The sequence below is a fragment of the Poecile atricapillus genome, chromosome 14, assembly GCF_030490865.1.
Source record: "Poecile atricapillus isolate bPoeAtr1 chromosome 14, bPoeAtr1.hap1, whole genome shotgun sequence".
Taxonomy (NCBI): domain Eukaryota; kingdom Metazoa; phylum Chordata; class Aves; order Passeriformes; family Paridae; genus Poecile; species Poecile atricapillus.
Window position 1 is genome coordinate 12,781,053 of NC_081262.1, and position 19,081 is coordinate 12,800,133.

Sequence of the window (19,081 nt, forward strand, 5' to 3'; positions counted from 1 at the left end):
AGGTGCTGAGTGAGGCTGCCACAGGCCCTGTTTTGGGGGTGCTCACCCGGTCCTGGACACCGGCCACGGTGCGGTTGGCGTGGCGCAGCGAGTACGTCAGCCGGTGGATGCCGTCGCTGGTCTCCCCATTCCCGTAGAAGCCCACAGCAATTCCAGCACTGAGGAGGAAGAAAAGCAACAAAGGGCAGAGGTTAAGCTAAAAGGCAAGTGTGTAACATGGGGCTGGTGGCCACAGTGCACTGGGGAGTTACGCCAGCACCTTCCACAAAAAGGGAAGGTGTGACTCCCAAAGAGAGCTGGGGTCACGCTGCTCCTCAGTTTACACCTGCAAACATTCACAGTTCTCCACACAGCATCCACATGGCGAAGAGCAGAACACAACAAGAGTATTTCATTTAGGGTAAAATAATGAAAATCTGTTATTAGAGAGCTGTTTGGGAGCTTGGGTCCGGCCATGGACAAACAGAAATCCATCCAGGCAGCTCTGCAGTGGCTCCTGCGAGAGCTGCCACTGCTGTGCTAGGAGACACGTGCCTGCTCTGGACATGAAATACAGATTATTTTGTTATATTTTTTTAAAGCGGGACACAGAGAGCTGGCTTTGACTGCTTGCCCGTGGTGGTTCCTCCAGATACATTTTCCATGCCCTCTTCTCTGTCCTGTGAGATATCTATGAACATTATCTTGATTTATCTTCCCATTAGAAACGTTTGTGTCACACTGATTTAGAGTACTGGGAAGGGAGGCTTAATAACTTACTGGGACAAAAGGCTTATTTATTTTTAAAGCAAGCAAATTTCAAGCTTGCAGACACAATTCAACTCCAGCCACTTTGCAAATTACCACCTATCAGCTGATTTTCTATAATTGTCCACACATATCAGTCTGCCCCAATTATGAAGTAAACCATATTAGCTTAAGCCTCACTTAAAGGAGGAAGATCCTGTAAATGAGTTGCAACCAGAGGATTATCTCATGCAAGTCAGCAATACCTCTTCTATTAAGAGATCACTGCAGGAACTCACAGTTCCTCTTCCCTCTGTATTTCCTAATAACAGAGGAGGAAAGAACTTGTGAAGGGATCACACAACTAAACTCAGGGCAGACAAACCCTACCAAGACACAGTTTTTCTGTTCCCATGTTTTATTTAGCTTGAGAGCACCCAGGACCTTTTCTAGGAAGGTTCTCAAGACACCAAGGTTGTGTTTGTGGCAGTGCAAAGGAAGGTGGTGGTGATGATCCTGTTGTAAACCTAAACTTATTCTGGATGAAACATTTAGTTCCTTCACAACAACTCTGCCTACTGCTCCTGCTCTTGCTCCTCTCCTGCAAGAAGACACATCCATTCCTCCTTTCCTGGGCTCCGCTTCAAAAGAGTAAGCAGAACAATGTAGTTCACCTGGTCACATTTCTCCTGGTACATGACAAGAAACAGAGGCAAAGATCATGATCTGGAAGCAGATCCACTAGGAAAATCTGTGTCAGCCTCATGCTTTTTCCAGCAATTGAACCTCCATAAATTATAGAGAGCTTGGCCCATAAAAAACTCAGCTGAGGAGTCTTCTAGGGACAAGAGGCAGCCTTCATAAACAGAGAGGCAGCAGCTATGTAACTAAATATTTAGCATTAATAAAATAAATGGGCCTCTTTCTTCAAGAACACCATTCCTCAAACAATTTCCTAATGCAAATTATGCTGATAACTAAAGAGAGAAAAGCCTTCTGCATTCCTCCCTCGTTGCAGCTATTATCAGAGCTTGATAACGCATGGCTGGGGTGCACGGGGGTGGAAGGAATAAAAAAGACACACTACCCCCTCCTCCTGAAGCAGGGAGATTACAGATGCAGAGCTATGCCCAGGATAAGGCAACTCAGCACCCCATCACAGAAAGTGCAAAACCATGGCTTGAATTTCTCCTTGTCTTATCACAGCAAAGAAATTCTCGCAGACCCTTTCAGCCCCCTGAGCTGCAGAAAACGTTTAACAGTTGTTCCTACCATAGGAACCTAATAAATTCCAGAACATTCTGGACACTGAATAGGCAGACCTGACCCCTTTAATTAGAGAGCCATTTCTATTCAGCCTGTTTACAGCTACTAGAAGCCTATTCTTTCAGCAAAGACTTGGTAAGTGCCCAAAATCTCCTGCCTGGCTCTCAGTATTCCCAGCACAGCAGCACAGTTTTGGTGGGAAAGACTCAGAAACAGCGCTCTGAAGTAGCAGCAGACACCTCTTCCTTGGGGATGCTGCACAGATCAGGCAGCTCACTCACAGGTACCAGCCATGAAGTGCTGGCACTACAAACAAGTGACTTTAAACTCGTTGCCCTGCTGGAGGCAGAGCTACCCTGCCAGTTTTCCATGGGCTTCCCATCCTGCCCAGTACAAACCACAGCCCCCACTGCCCTGACCCTCCAGGCACAGTCACTGCTCCTGAAAGAGAACACCACAGCACAACAATTGGGATAAAAGCCATTTAATCCAAGTAATAAACTCCTCTAGACATGAGACTCACACATTCCCTACAAATTACACATAAAGTGTTAATTATTCCATTTCTGCCCTGCAAAAGCCAGCTCTGCATTCACACCCTGTGCTAGCAAGGGCCACTTACACAGCCAGTCCTTCCCCTAGGAGCAACCCATGCAGTTTTGTGACTCTTCCCCTTTCTATCAGGGCAGAGAAGGAAGGAACCCACCCCAGAAGCCCTGGCTGGGGCCAGCTGTGCCTGGGGAGGGGGCAGAGCTGAAGGGCAGGTGGGGGGCACTGCTGCTGCTTAGCTTTGTTTGCATTTGGCTTCATCTAAATCCAACAGTTGCTTCAAATCCCTGCCCACACACACACTGATATGAGTTGCTATTGTTTAAAGCAGATTTAAGGATTTACACTAGTTTTTAACTACCTTTTATATGATTAAAGGGAAACAGAGGGGCTCCTTCTATTTAAGAGCATTCTTTTAAAATAAAAATAGATCAACTCGATCTTAACCCAACAGCATAAGTCCTCGAGGTCATGATAAATCACAAGGCTTCTTGCACGAACCCCGGAAGGCACAGCAGCCTAAGATACAGCAGACCCATCTCCCAGTATGACAGGATGACAAAATCATCACCCAGTGGATGTATTTCTGTCACACAGCCTGGATACAAGAACAGCATTCCTGAATGACACAGCTCTCTTCCACCCTAGCACCCTGTGGAAGATACTCCAACACATTTTCAATGCTTCTATAGGAAAGTCATGTCTACTTCTGCCAGTCTTGCTTCTGTGGCACTCCCCTTTGAGTGCACACACCCTCTGCTCCCAAATCCATACTGTCCCATCCTCAATTCCTCCTCACAAACCTACCTCTGTCGTCTCCTGTCACTTTCACTATCACCATCACTCCTCTGCTTTCCCTCTCACTCATATTTTTGAATAAAATCCTTAAAAATCAATCTATCACAGCCTTACAGGCCATCTAAAAAGTTGCTCCTGCTATTCAGCTCTGCACTTAAAAAAACTACTTGGCTACTCAATAGTTGTGGTAAGTTTTAAGAAACCCACTTATTTAAGTCAAGAAAACATTGCACTTTGAGCTTAAAGCTGTCACCACCAGTGCAGTCCCACAGACACACACCAGGGACTCAGAACTCTACAAGCTCTTCAAAGAGATGCACCAGTGAGATTGGAGAGGTGCACACCAGGATTTCTTTTCCTACAGATACAAGAGTGTGACCTAAACTCCTGCAGGTGGTACACACACTTCAGTACCACTTTTCAGCAAGATTCAAGAAACCCAAGCCTGGAGAGCAGCTTTCCTGTTGTTTGTGTGAATCACATGTACTCTGGACACCTGGGTAAAGAACCAGAAATACCAATCAAGTGTAATTGAATTTGCTTGCAACGTGACCTGCAAAAAAACAACAACAAAAAGAAGTTTTCTGCATTTACACATGATGAACATCAGAGCATTGGTCTGACACAGAGAGGATATATGTGCTTTCTAGTGATGAGATCCTGCTGCTGTAATACCCACACACACACTGTGACCCTCTGGGTACCTAGACACCAGTCTGGAAAGATGAGCACTAGCCATTCACATCACATCCTTAGAAATGAATAATCTAACTACACCAAGTCATCTTTAATTACAGGAACTTCATAAGAAGAGCCCTTTTTAGACTTCAAGTTCTCAGGAGGAATGTTAATTTGTCTGTCTAATTACCACCTTGCACTTTCGCACCAGGGGAAAGTGCTATTACTGGCACTTGATAAAACAAGTTTTTACCATTTATTTGCACCCATTTCTTTCTGATACCCTCTTCACAAAGCTTTCTCCCCACCTTCAGAGCTGAGGTCCCCTCTGGGAGAATTAGGGTCACCTAATCAGTGGGTGAGATGGTTTATAGGACAACTCCCCATACACAGAAACCAATCAAAATCGGTGAGGACTAGAACTGAAGCATTAATGGAAAAATCTAGGCTAAGCATTCCTGCAGCTTTGTGGCTAGAGCAACTGGGAAGACTCATTAGAGACATTTTGTTGGAGAGCCCCTGTTAACCAGTTCTGGCTGTGCTGGCTCAGCACTCTCCCTGGTGTGAGTCATTAGGAAAGAGCGATGGAGCACACACAGCACTCCCAGCACAAACAGCCCCCTGGGACTCAGGGAGCCTAGAGAAGCATGTTCTAGACACAGCTGGACTCAACCACAGTTAACCAGTTCTCAGCTAGGAACACAATAGTCCCCCTTCCAAGTACTCAGACAGATCAGATCTGCTGCAGGTTGGAACCTCTCGCTGCTTCAGCATCCAAACAGAGCCACAAAACTGGCACAGTCAGGCTGCTGTCAGGCTGAGGGTCAGAACAGCCTTACAGCCCAGCAGGACAGCTGGTCTGGCTCTTCTGGTACATGAGACACACAGCTGGGACAGGATACATCCAGTGGGCTGATCTTTAACCAGTGCTGGCAGGAAGTCCCAGGTAGATACCAACAGTTGGAGCCGGCTTGTTGGGAGCTGTATCTGCATTCCCAGGACAGACTGAGCACAAAGTGCCAAGAGAAACTGCTTTGAGGGCACTGTGGCATCCAGCTGCTGCAGAGAGGCAGAAAACCAACCTCATCCCTGCAGGAGAGCAGCAGCTCTTGGACAGCACCTTCTTCACCATGATGGTACCGACCTGCTCTTGCTCTAGCATGCTGATTTCAGAGAGGAGCTTAAACAACTAATTAAAAAAAGTCAAGAAAAATGATCATCCAATGTCACTGTAGGTTCAGATAGAACCTTATGTTACGAACCTTAGTTTTATGGTTCTGCATTTAATACTTGCAGAAACAAACTGTACACCAAGGATTCAAGGATACACCAGTGGTTCAGATTTCGAGGAAGCCTAAGCGGCTTTCCAGCTTGTGGGTTTGACAGAGTCACATCAAGTTTACCACAATTTATATGCTGCACTTCCAGTTTTAAATTATCTCACACATGCTCTGGAGAAGTGCAGAATACCTCCTTCTCACCCTTTCTACAATCAAAAACAAACATAACTACCACAGGGCAGCAGCTGCCTGGGTCACATTTGCTGCATAACAATAGCTAACAAGGGCCTGTAGGAGCAGCACAACTATAAATAGCACCAGCCAGAGCTTCTGTAAGAAAGGGTTAGGACCACAGCTCTCTCAGTGGATGGGAATGGATGCAGCTGAAGCTCTTAAGATCACTAAAAGGTGAATGAGGCTGAGATTTCTTCTTTACAAGTTTTTCTGTGGTTTGCCTTTCCACCCCAGGCACTTATTTGCGGTCAGCAAAGCGTGGAAGAGCTCCCTGCAAACACAGCAATACTGGCTGGTACACAAGGTCGCCTCCTCAGCCCTCAGCCCCTGCTTCTACAGGCAAATCCACTCCCAGCTGCTGAACTCACCACAGAATGTCTGCTCTGCTCTGCTTGTTCCAACACTTCAAGGCTTTGCTGTTCTCTTAAGTGAGTGCCTCGAAAGAGCAACCACACAAACGCATCAGCAGCACAGTCTGGCTCCTGAGCAGCTGAGCCTTCAAGGAACACCTCACCTGCAGAGGGATCACACAGCACACCCACCACCCATCAGCAGGCTAATGCAAAAAGCAAACCAAAAGGCACTGCCAAATGCAATCATCTCACAGCTCCCTCCTCTCCGACTAGGGGACTGCTCCCAGACCTGCCAGACCCACAGAGGGGCAGCTGAGACCTACCTGGAGTCTTGGGCAAGAATAGATGGTGCTTGGAATTGGAAAGGAATGCAAATTGGAAAGTGTTCAATATAGGGCACACATCCAGAGGACTCATTCTGCCCAAATCGAAACAAGATCAGAGGCTCCTTCCTTCCATATCTGCAAATATATCCCTGCTTTCAGATGCCCCAACATTCACTTTCTAGGAAATTATCTCCTTCTAAATTCTCCTGCAGCTGCACTCCACTAATTACTGATTTTTTTCTTGGTTTTCAGCAATTCCTCTTTCCACCTCACCTCCAAAAGCTTCTATCAGTCATAACAGGAAACACTGCTGACCCTGGCACCATTACTAGCAGCCCTTGGAGATGGCACATTAGAGCAGATAAAATGCAGCAGGCTACAAAATCTGAACATTCCTTGCACCAATCCTTCCAAAGCCAAAAGAATCATCTGTGACTCTTTCTTCCTAATCTACTCTCCCACACATAGTGATTCTTTTTGGACACCAGGTTCTGAGAAATCCACGTTTAGACCTGATAAATATTTCAGCTGTATCCATCCTGTTTAAGTGATAAGCTCCCAAGGACGGAGGGTCCTTGATTTATCACTTGAAAAGTATCAAAGAGCAGGGCATTAACTATTCCTTTTCACATTGCTCAAACCACCAGGCAGCGCCAGAAAGGAAGGAAATCTATTAGAGACATTTAAAAACATCCATCCATCAAATGGAAAGAGGGATTATTGCCAGTATCCACGGAGCAGAGGCAGAGCATTTGGGAGGATGTGAGCCAGGACACACCAAAGGACGGGGCTGGTCCCTGGTGCGGGGCCGTACCTGCAGACGAGGGTGGCGATGATGACGCACCAGGCCGTGCAGCAGCAGTCAGCATTGAGGTGCTCCTCGCTCTTGCGGTGGCGGCAGCACAGCCAGAAGGAGTAGAAGAGGAGGAAGAGCAGGTCCAGAGCCAGGCAGGAGAGAGCGATGCCCCCCAGCAGCAGCAGGGCCTGCAGGAACAGACACGGGTGTCACATCGGGCCACGGCAGGGGAGCCCAGCCTGGGATGTGTGAGGGCTCTGCAAGGCATACCTCAAAAACAAGTCATTTTGTGGCTTTGACACTTCTTTAAAATATAAAGAGGTGACTTTTTTGGTCTCCCTCTCTCCATCCCACTCAGCGAAACCACATTTTGAATCTCAGCAGTAAACAGCTGAGCCATTTTGTCTGTCCCAGTCTGCAAACAGCCTAAGTTAATCGGAGGGTTTCCTCTTTACTACTGATCATAGGTCAGCAGATTTAGAGAACAAAAATAATAATAAAAAAACCTAGTTCAGCCAGCTGCCTCTATCTGTACAGTTTTTTAATCTTCATGAATAAATACACAGGCTTATTCATTAGAAATCCAAGTGCATGAGTGGGTTTGAGAGGGGGTGGAATTTATTATACATGCATGAGATTAATTTTTTTAAAAATCAATCTCCATGCAATGCTTCTGCTCAAGGTAGACCTAGAATAAATGCTAAACCCCTCCATATACCATCCACATATATAGGTACAACAAACGTGGATGCTACAGACACACTTGAAGCAGTCACAAGCTGAGTTAGTGTGAATTAGACCTATTTCTAGTCATGTTCCTGGGAGGAAAGGGAAGTTGTAAGTGTTTAACTCCCTTCCAATTTATTTTTATTCGAAACATCCTGCCTAAAATCCAAAAATGCAAACCAATTTTGTTAAATAAAATAAAAATTAAAAAAATTAATCCCTTCCAACACCATATCTAGCCACACTTTCCCAGCAGCATGAATCAAGCAAAAGGATGCAATTTTATCCATAAGGGTTTTTTTGATAAATCCTTGTTAGTGGTGACAAATGCCAACTTACTAGAAGTTATTTAAATATCTGGAAAGAGTCCAAGTCACTTGCTGGTGCCCCAATATTGGGAATGCAGATACAGATCTGTATCAGCTAACCTAGAACAAAGGCTTGGGTTTTCAAACCAGTATCTCTTTTCCTCCCCATGCAGAAATTCCTTAAAGAACATTTATGTGCTTCCTCCTGATTGAAACAATAACTTCCTTCTGATCAAAAGGAATACAACAAAGAATGCTGAGATTAAAGTCAAGACCTTTCACAACTGGTGACTGTTTCTAACAGGGTCTGGTAGGAACTCACTCCTTGTAGTCTTTTCTTTCCCCTCTTTCCCCTGCTCTGCTCCATAGGTACTCCCTGCTGAGTGATTATCCTGGCAGAAAAGCCACTCAAGCTCCTTCCCAGCCAAGAAACGTCAGCCACACGTAAGGAGGTGCACACCAGTTAACCCCAAGTGCTGCACCACAGATACTCCACACAGCCTCTTGGCTCTCCCAGCCTCCGGAAACCCTCCCGAAGCGCATGGAGCGCCCTGGGACGGGGGCAGCTCACAGGTGCTGCCTTCCCAAAGCAAAGAGCAGAAACTCAGCCCCGCTGTGCAAAGTGAACTCTGGGATCTCTACCAGCAAGGAGTGGGGGTGGAAGGGAAAAAGCCCAATCCCCCTTTCCCATGCTTTCTCCAGATGGTGTGAGCGCTGCTGGAGCTCCTGAGCAGAAAGGGGCCTCCGAGAGGGAAGCTGTGCTCGGAGCCCCGCGTTCCCCCACTTCTGAAGCCTTGCCACGAACGAGCACTCCATGCTAATTTAACTAACACATTTGGCATACCAAAGCTCCTCAGGGATATTCTTTATTTTTTAAACATGTCAGGCAGAGCTTTCCTGCCCCGCTCGCCTGCACTTCTTTCTTCACACCCTCAACACTCCTGCACATGCTAAAAGGCATTACTGCTGGAAAGACAAACTCAGCTGAAAACATCCTCCCAGCAACACTTTTATCAGCAAAAAATCCACACTGCAGCTCCAGATGTAGGGGAACTGCCCCCATTGAAAGGAAACAAAAGGAAATACTAAAAAAAAAAGGAAAAATGGATAGTAGACTGCCAACCAGCAAGCAACCTGAAGTCCTTGCTTTGAAGGGACACTTAATACATGCTCTAAATTTGCATCTGGCCAAAAGGACTTGGCTGTCCACTGTACCACAATCTGCATTTCATTTTCCAGAGAATATTTGTTTTCCATTAATGGATATGTGCCATGGCAAGTGAAATCATCCAGCAGAGCAGTTATTAATCTTTCTGACTGATGAGTCAGTTTAGGACCCAGGGACTGGCTGGCAGTGAAAGCCTGGTTACAACCAAAGATATTCTTCTGCCTGCTTGTCAGGATTAAATGACAGTATTTAAAAAGGGAGGTTGTGGCTGGATAAACCCTTAGACACTCTATCCTGCAACAGTAAATCTGGGACTCGGTTATCCAAGGCCACATTATCCCAAGTAAATGTAAAATTATGCAGTAGGCCTTTTGCCACAAAAGAGCATCAATTTGTCTTAGAACATTTGCTGAGCTATCAGAACCTTTAGAGCAAATGATGCATGAACTGCCCTTACAGGAAAATGGAGACAACTTGGAGGAACAGCATTTTACCAGCACACTGACAGTAATAGCAGAAGTGGAGACAGAGCAGTCCCTGAAAATGAGAGTAAATCCAAGTGGGATCCACCAGACTGGCAGGAGACGAGGCTACTCGTGCCAGGAAGCACTTTCCAAATAAAAGCTGCACACAGGGAAGTAACCACAGGAGCACTGCTAGCTTGGAGAGGCACCATGGAACCTGAAAGCACTCGCTGTTGTGCAGGGATGGTGCTGCAACGTTAACAGCTCTCCCAGCTCCAGTGTGGTTGCCAGGATTTGTGGCACTTACCACCTCCATGGGAGTATGAAGCCAAAAAAAGGGCAGAAAACATCTAGAGCCTCATGTAGAGAAAGGAGAAACACAGAGCACAGCAAAAACATCCCCCACAAAGCTACCCAGGGGCTGGTCAGCTCTTCCACGAGGTGTGGTGGTGATATCATTCCTAAGGACTCACATGCAGATCAACCTTCAGTTTGCTCAATTCCCGCTCTCCAAAACCCTGCCTTTTGTTACTGGGGGTCAAATCAACCAAGATACACCCGTGTCTGCTGGGTGAAAAATCTCTGTATGAAACAGCCATTTTCAGCTTGCAAATTCCAAAGGGTGATCCATGTTGTCAGATATCCAAATATATCTATGGAATGATCTGGTCTTGGGAGGCTGATTTTAGCTGCTGAAACTGGACTCAAGAGAGATATATTTCATCCCATCCAACAGGTGAAGTCACAAAGAAAAGAGATCTACATAAGAACACAAGAAAAGGGATATACAAGTTGTATTTATTTCCTCAGAAAGGGGGAAAGCCTAAATAAAGCCACAAGGCACCACAGTGCAGGAGGTAAACTCTGGGCTGCATTCATGTTAAATGTCAAGGTTTATCGCTGCATTAAATGTTGTTTGCTCATCACTTGACTTTTCTGTAAAGTGTTGGCTTAGTGACTCTTCTTCACACCACCTTGTTCCCTCTGCCATAAAGATTATTTGGCACAAAATGTCCTGGCAGCAGAATAGGTTTAAGAAGTTAATTCTGAATACACAAGGGCTCAGAACAATCTAGGTGTTTATCAGGTACAAATTTTACCAATCTCAATTTATCCAGCTTCCAATTACCATATTTAAACCTTAACTGCAGTAACAGCAGCACAGAATAGTGAGAAGCTCTTCACATGGAATAGATGATTGCTACTTTACTGCTGGTTGGAAAGTCTACCAAAGCTCCTTAGGAAACTTGAGAGCAAAGCTGAAGCCTTCAGGAGGTTCCTGAGAAGCAGTGCAGTTTCATTTTTAATTTTCCACCAATGATTTTAAAGGTATTTCATCTTAAAACTTCATCATTTCAGCCCACAGAATAAAAAGAGCAGCAGCTTTTGAGCGCCTCAAGAACACAGCTGTCCTAATCATTGCCAGATTGAGAATGGTCTACCTTAGCTTTTGCCAAAAGAAAGCTTTCCATTGAATCTGCAGCTAGTATTCTTTCTGCATTTCCACGCAGTGACTTGAGATAGTGATAATATAACAGAGAGAAGAGGTTAAAGGAGTGTGGGAAGAGAAAAACGTTCACCCAGAAGAACAAATGAAGCAACCTGGGCTGCTGCCAAAGGAGCACTCATCTCTATTTATTCCATGAAGGACGGAAGTCATCTTAGCAAGAAAAGAAACTGCTGTGGGATACTGTCATGCCTACACTACTTCCTACACTGTTTTTTTATTTCCTTCCAGACTTCAGGACATCTCTCTAAAAAGCTGATATACTCACAGATGATAAGCAGCTATGTTCCACCAAGCTAACTGAGTTTTTTTTTTTTTTATTTTCTCAATGCTGGCAACACGAGGAACACTCTGACCTCCTCATCAACTTGTTCTGAACACGCTGTGTGTTCAGAGACTTGATTTTCAGTACTCAGAAAATGCTGTACGAGGTGTTTGCTGAGATACTCGAGTGTCTCAGGATGTCACTCATCCCACAGCCCCTGCAGAGGGGCAGGGAACATAGCCAACCATGTATTGGCCAACGGGGGAGGATGTGGAAAGCACTGCTGATGTCAGCACTAAAGCATCCCTATCACAGGGGACAGACCTTCCCAGGCCAATTACTGTGCTCAGCTCTGTGCAGGAGCAAAGCTGGGCAGGAAATGTGCTGTGCAAGAGGCCTTTCCCACGGTACTGAGATGAATTCTCTTCCATGAGGGATCCCTCTGCAACAGGGAAGAGCACCATGGAAACAGAACAGGTTCTACCATCTCATCCCCTTCTACAGACACCTCCCAGAGAAAGCACACTGCTAAGGGAGGGCAGGAGATTACAGATATATTTAGGGCAAGTCCACACTGGAGCAAGCAATATAGGCCACCACTTTGCCTTCAGCTTTTTTTGGCTATTGGCTTTCCTTTCCAGAAAGCAGGAAATGCCAAGGATTGTGTCATGCTTCTTTTTTCTGTTTTGCTTTTTTTTTTTTAAAAACACCTGAAGACAATACAGCAGACACATTAGAATAAAAACAAATCCGCAGCTGAAACCTGTCTTAGCATGACTCCATTGCTCAGTTCCATTTACCAAGTTGGTTAAATGAGCAGGACAGTTTCCCCAGCACTGCAAAGCTCTCTATATAGGCATGGGCATTATATAGTTAATTGGTATTACAGCTGTGAACTAAAGCCACTTTAATTACAAATGAGTGTTCACACAGGGTTTTAATGTAGTTTAACTAGAATGGCCTTAATTCAGTGTAGTTTAATTCACTTTAGTGCATCTAAAGTGGTTTAACTAATCTGTTTTGAATTTATTCCTCCCGTTAGTTCAGATTAATTTCTCAAGTGTAAGCAACAACTAAGAACAAGACAGGGTTGATTCAAGATTCATCATCATTTCCTCCCATACTAACATTGTGACCCCTTATTTCATAATTAAAGACTTTCAGCTCTGCCTTTATATTTGGTCCAATTCACAGAAGCCAGCAGTGTAGAGGCCAAAAAGACACAACTTGGTTGGTTTATTATAGCAACCAACTCAATATAATCATTGCTAGGGTTTTCAGAGTTGGATAATAAATAGCTCAGGTATGTCTGCACACCTCAGCTTCCACAGGTTGCACAGGGGCAGGTGCTAAAATTCATCAGAGCAACTCATATCACACACCACAGAGAGAGAGAAAGCACAGAGTAGAAAGGATTTGCTTAACAATTGGGTTGGATATTTTTTCCTGCCCATGAATGCAGATCTGAGCTGTGCTAATCAGCAGTGAACACTGGAGTCCTATTGGGTTGAAGTCAAATAACAATCCATTTATTCCCTTAGTTGTTACCAACTCAGCAATCTCCATCTTACACAGTAAGGAAACATTCCCAGAGGTAAGGGGTTCCTCTAAATTGGATGTTCTTATCCCTAGTTTCTCCATAGTGCTGGCTGAAAGCCTCTGTGCACTACAGTGATGAAAAGAATGAGACACTCTCACCAAACTCAGTTTCCACTGACAGGTCCCCACAGACTAAATCGTTATTAAATGAGGCTTAGCTCAGAACTGGCAGCTTGTCAAATGAGCATTCTCGCTGAAAAGGCGGATTTCCTTTCTGGGGATTCTGCAAATTCCCTTGCAGGACTCTAAAAAACCTCATCACCACAGATGCATCAGTGTTCATGCAGATCTTTGCCCCAAATCCCAGACCAGCAAAATGTGTAAGGAATCCTCAGGGAACAGACCTTCAAGCTTTAGAAGGTTATTTCTTCCTGGTATTCCCAGCTGGACAAAGTGACAGCCATTAGTTAATTTTGTTAAAAGGCAAGAATCAGGTAATGATTTGGGGTATTGAGGTGAAGGGCACCAAGAGGGTGGCTGGAGGAATTTGGCAGGTATCCTGCACCACTCACATCCACACTCGGCTTGCCCAGCTCACCCATGGCAGATCCACACAATTCCACAGCCATTCCTTTCCCACAGCAGATTAACTCACACATTCCCACCCAACAGCAGCTCCTCTGCTCGAGGTCTTTTAGAAGCCACCTGATTTCCTTGGTTAGGAAACTGTACCATCCATTAATGCCTTAAAACACAGGCTCCTCACTAGGTAATCTTCCTGCAAACTGGATAATGGAAAGAAACCCCATGCTATAAGGGAAGTATGAATTTAATGCTCCTACAACTCAGGGCTAAGCAAGCACTGCCTCTGTTACCTGGCTCGTGCTCAAGTGCTGTATAAATTCCCACACCAAGACAATTCCCCATCCCCAGCCCTCCAGCAGGAGCTCAGCTATGCTCCTGCAGGCCTGGAACTCCCTGAAGGAAGGAAAGATGTGGCACTGCCTGCAGGCAGGGACCTGAGCACAGTTGCAGATCCCAGCACGTGAGTGAGGCAGCACTGGTGTGTTTTTAAAAAAGAAAAAAAAAAAAAAAAAAAAGCAGGAAATGCTTAGGCCTAAAGCCCAGTGATTTAATCCAATTTCCATCCTTTTTTCCCTTCCCCCTCCTACAATGTGCACTCTCAGAGACAATACACTTCATTTAGAGGGGAAAAACATGATCTCTCCTAAGTGCCTGTCCTTACACTCTATCAAGCCAAGTGCTGGGACATTGCTTTTTTTAAATCTATGGTGGCCATTCATGCTCTGGCACAGGCAGCAGCCTCAAGGATTTTATTCCAAGACCCCAGCTGTACAGAGTCTGTGCTTTACTCCACGTTAGCTGTTCTTCAGCTATTGCTGTTCCTTATTAGATTTGGGTGTCAAACCCAAGTGCTCATCCTGCCCCTCTGAGTGGTAACAGGGTTTTAATGTAGTTCAACTAGAATGGCCTTAATTCAGTGTAGTTTAATTCACTTTAGTGCATCTAAAGTGGTTTAACTAATCTGTTTTGAATTTATTCCTCCCGTTAGTTCAGATTAATTTCTCAAGTGTAAGCAACAACTAAGAACAAGACAGGGTTGATTCAAGATTCATCATCATTTCCTCCCAGGAGAGGTAACTACATGCATCATCTACAAGTCTCCCACTCTTCTGCAGAACCCAAACCCTGTCCTTTCCAGGACACATGGCACCAGTTCAGATTAAATGCAGTATTTAGGCTCACAGCAACTTCTTGATCTCCTTAATCATCTCTTCTTAAACCAGACAACCAAATCTGAACTGATCGGCCACTACGGAGTTTGAAGACACTGAGCCCAATCCTCGGCTCTGATGTCCTGGCAGGGAGGTCACTGCAAGCTGCTGACATTAGTCACCAGTATTTTGCCATTTCTATTGGGGAGAGGATAAACAAGGCACTGGGGAGGGAGAGGAAAGAGCACGGAAATGAGCAGAGCCACCCCAAAGTGGAACAGAAAACAAATACTTGTCCCAGTTGTGGAAACTTTCAATGGGGTTAGCCCATCCCATCAGCAGGAATGGCAGTGTTTCCATGAGCATGACTGCTGTAGATAACGTGGTTCTGCTCCTTTCTGCCATAACTTTGCATTATTCTGAACTTGCTGGTTTGTCTTCAGGCACCATTTTAATCCCATTTATGTCTTGAGAGTTTTGGCACTGAGCATCTACAGCTGCACGCTATAAACTCGAGCATAACATTTGCTGCACTGAACCACAAAAGTTATACAGATAACAGAGAGAGAATCCAAACTGGAATGGGAACTCTTAACATTAAATTGTTACTAATGTTAGACTTGAAAGGCAACCTAATGCTGCTTTTTTTTTAATGTATACAACTTGTTCCATATCATTAGCACAATGAAGAGGTCTTTTTCTAAACTGCAGCTATTAGGAAAATGTCTAAGTGAGAAGCTCTAGCACACACTTTGGCATTTGAAGGCACCCAAATTAAAAAAAAAAAAAAAATTAATTAGAAGGAAAAGATGTACTTTCTAGCCAAGATTACAAATCCACTGCAAATGGCTTCATAAACTGCTTTTATTAGCACTAAATGGACAGGAAGGTAAGCAGCAATAATTGGGCTTCTGCATTTATGTGTCAAGTGATGGCAATGGGTCATTTTAGTGTACTGAGGTGTCTTTGACAGAGAGATCCACATCCAGTTTGTGCTCAGTTTGCAACCTGAAGTCAATCTTCAGAATAACAAGAGAGAAGTTTTGGAACAACATGAAAATAACCAACAGGAAAACAACAGAGCACTGAGTTTCCATAATATTTACCCTATCCAGCTTCACTGGCATTTGTCTACACAAGTGAAGCAGGTCAAAAGTCTGTTTACACAGCAAGAACTTAGTGCAGTTCATAATGCACCGTAAGCCTACTACAGGGTGAGAGAAACAGCACTCCTGATTACATTAGCAAAACACTCTGGTCTGGCTGCCCCGAGGACTGACCTCTGGGAGGGGACAAAGAACAAAATGAAAGGCACACTGCCCTACATCTTCAGAAAGTCACAGCCCACTGTGCTACAGCCAGCAGCCCACATGACATCTTCCTTAAAATAATTTGTATTTGAAGTCAGCTTCAATGCAGCATGTCGGTCGTGTGGAGAGGCCGTGCAGAGCTGGGAAGGGGCAATACCCCGCAGGGACAGCTTCTGTAAGTTGGGGAAGGGAGAACAGAGACCTCTGACCCATCTATTGACTCTGGACCTGCACTGACCTCCCTGCACAAACAATGCCAATGTGCCATTTAACTGCCACAGACAAACAGGTGCCACGCTTCTCACCATAAATTCACTCCAAACTGCCTCTTTCCAGGCTACTACAGTCCGAGTTCAAACAAAGAAATAATTAAAAAAAAAAGGGAAAGAAAGGCAGGAAATCTCTTCCTTCAACTTAAAGCTGTACCTTTCTTTCCCACAAAAGAGACTCCTTCATGTGCAGGAAACATTTCGATATCAACTCTTCTTTAGTTTTATTTTGGGGTTGAGTTGCCTTTTTTCCTTTTCTTTCTTTAAAGAAGAAAAAAAAGCTCTCAAAAAAATCCTCAGGGACAAAGACTACCAATATTCACAATTGAGAACCTTCAAACCCATGAAAAAAAAATACCATAGAGGGACTAACAGAGGAAGCAGATAAAAAAAAACCTATCCAAGCTCGCCAAGACCCACCACAGTCACAGCTGGAGCCCGTGTTTCTGCACCACTGACAACACTGGGAGCGTCATTAACCACTTCTCCTGAGCCTGTGCAAGGGAGGCTAGGGAGCTAAGAAAGGCCTCCTGCAGGCTCCTGGCCAAATGTGAGAAGGGATTAGGGCCTCCTCAGGCTGCTGCCCTGAAGGGAAATGCAATCTGAATAGGGAGTTTTCTTTGCAGTTTTTCCCAGCAGCAGTGCAGGGCTGCAGATGCTCCTGCCAGCAGCTCCCCCTCACTCAGCGTTCTGGTCACTGCCTCACCCCTCTGCTTCTGCTCCCCAGCATCATCCTGATTTTAAACTCACCTCCTGAATGCCATTCCTGAGGGAACAGGGGCACAGCTAATAGCAGATGCAGTGAGAGATTAAAACCCTGGCAAATACAAGGCAAATCTGATGCCCCAACACATTCACAGGGCATCAATCTCACTCTATGGCTCTGGCTCTGAGCAGCTCTTCTTGCAGTTTCCTCATTTCCCCACGGGGCTGGGGGAAGAGGGGAATCTGTCTCCTTTCAACTGTTTCAAAGCTGTTTAACTCTCTTAGGGTTTGCCTGCAAAGCTGAAAGCAGTCAGGGACCACTGGCCTAAAAGAAATTTGAAGTACTTGGTTTATATCAACTATTTAAAGACAAACACACCTCACATTTAGCTTCCTTTACCACCAAGTTTGGGAATACAGAGCTATTTGGCTGTAATAGAGGTTACATCAGTTCAAAGGAGGAGGTGTTTGCCCCACTGTGTCCTAATAGGATTTTTCATTAGTTGCTTTGCTTTCCCATGAGATACACATCATATCCACTATAAATCAATGCATTTTATAGGTAATTTAATACACACACAGCCTGCCTTAAGAGATCCTTTTATCCTGCTCATGAGATCAGTGCTGGTGGGATTCCTCGAGTTCCTGCACTGATATTCATTCATTCAGCAATTCTTCTGAACCACAGAGATTGATTTTTCAGGAAAGTTCCCAGAGTTCTCTTAGAGGTTCTGCCTGCACTTATGTCATGGCTATATTTAAAGAAGGAATCCCACTAAAGTGGTTTATAACGTGCTCTGGCAGGACGGTGTAGACAGAGCTAAATCCTATTAAGCTACTTAAGTTGCTTTCCCCCTGTGAAGTCATCTGTCAAATGCTGGTCCCAGACATAACAGCCAGCTATCAAACTAGCTTATCAAGAGTCATGCTTAAAATACCAAACAAAACTATAAAATGCAATCATCACACACATCAGCAAGAGAAACTGGGGCAGTGTGCTGTTCCAGTAACCTCCTGGGATCCCAGAGGGTGGAGATGGCTGGTGATCAGCTTTTCACTACAGTTAGACTCTAACCCACTAGCACACCACTAGACCTTATTAAAGGGAAAATAAGAATGATTGTGCCTTTAAAATTAGCCTTGACTCTTCTGAAAGGACTCTATGGACAATACGTGAATGTGAGGCATACTTTTAAAACAGAGATCACACTAACATGGCAGGAGGGGGTACCTGGGAAAACAAAGCAGCATTCAGCCTTAACTCAGCACCCCACAGAGAAGGGGAAAGCAGCATTCATGGTCATTTCATCTCCTTTCCCTTCAAAAATAGGCAACACAGAGTCCTGAAAGGTTAATTCCCATAAATGTTAAATGTCCACATTTAAAGCTCCAGCTTTATAGCGTTCACTTCAGTATGTCAACATGTCATTGCTGCTGTGACAACATGTTACTGAAATTTCAGAGACAAACCTCAATTCCACACATTCCATACAATAGTAGAAAACAATAGGCTGGAAAAGACCTCTGGAGGTCACTCTAGTGCAACCTGCTGCTTAAAGTAGGGCTAATTTAATAGCTGGGGTTGCTCAGTCTTGCCTGGACAATTTTGAGTGTCTCTAACACACAAGTTCCCAGAGCTTCCCTCAGCCCCTGCTCCAGCACTATAAAGAAAAATGCTCATAAGTTCCACCCATGTTCCATTTCCCATTCCAGCCTGAGGTTGTTGTCAGCTTGTCCTTTTGCTGGGCACCTCTGAGAAGAGCCTGGAACATCTTCCCCAAGTCCCTCCTTCAGTTACACAAAGGCTGCTCACGGATCTGTCATTTCTCCTCTCCAGGCTGAAAGGTCCCAGGTCTCCCAGACTCCCTTCAGCATCTCAGTGGCCTCCCCCTGCATGTGCTCCAGCTCATCAGCACCTCTCCTGCTCTGGGACCCCCAGCCCACGAGGCAGATTCACAGCATTTCTGCTGGCACACAGCTGGAGGAGAGTCCATGCGTGTGAAATGGCTGATGATCCCATTTTAGGGCTACTTTCAGCTTGCTTACAGGGCAAAGCACGAGCCTTCAGAGCTTGGGTT

The 19,081-nt window shown here is 45.0% G+C and overlaps 1 protein-coding gene across 3 annotated transcripts in view; it reads right to left on the reverse strand.

Annotated features, from left to right (window-relative positions):
* Positions 1 to 19,081, reverse strand: part of TTYH3 (tweety family member 3) — a 74,043-nt gene that overhangs the window by 29,694 nt on the left and 25,268 nt on the right. For all 3 annotated transcript variants that reach the window (XM_058849499.1, XM_058849502.1, XM_058849500.1), the window contains exons 2-3: positions 7,025 to 7,194; positions 47 to 158 (exon numbers count right to left, since the gene is read on the reverse strand). In XM_058849499.1, the coding sequence (XP_058705482.1) occupies positions 47 to 158; positions 7,025 to 7,194 (282 nt within the window). The remainder of the gene's footprint in view (positions 1 to 46; positions 159 to 7,024; positions 7,195 to 19,081) is intronic.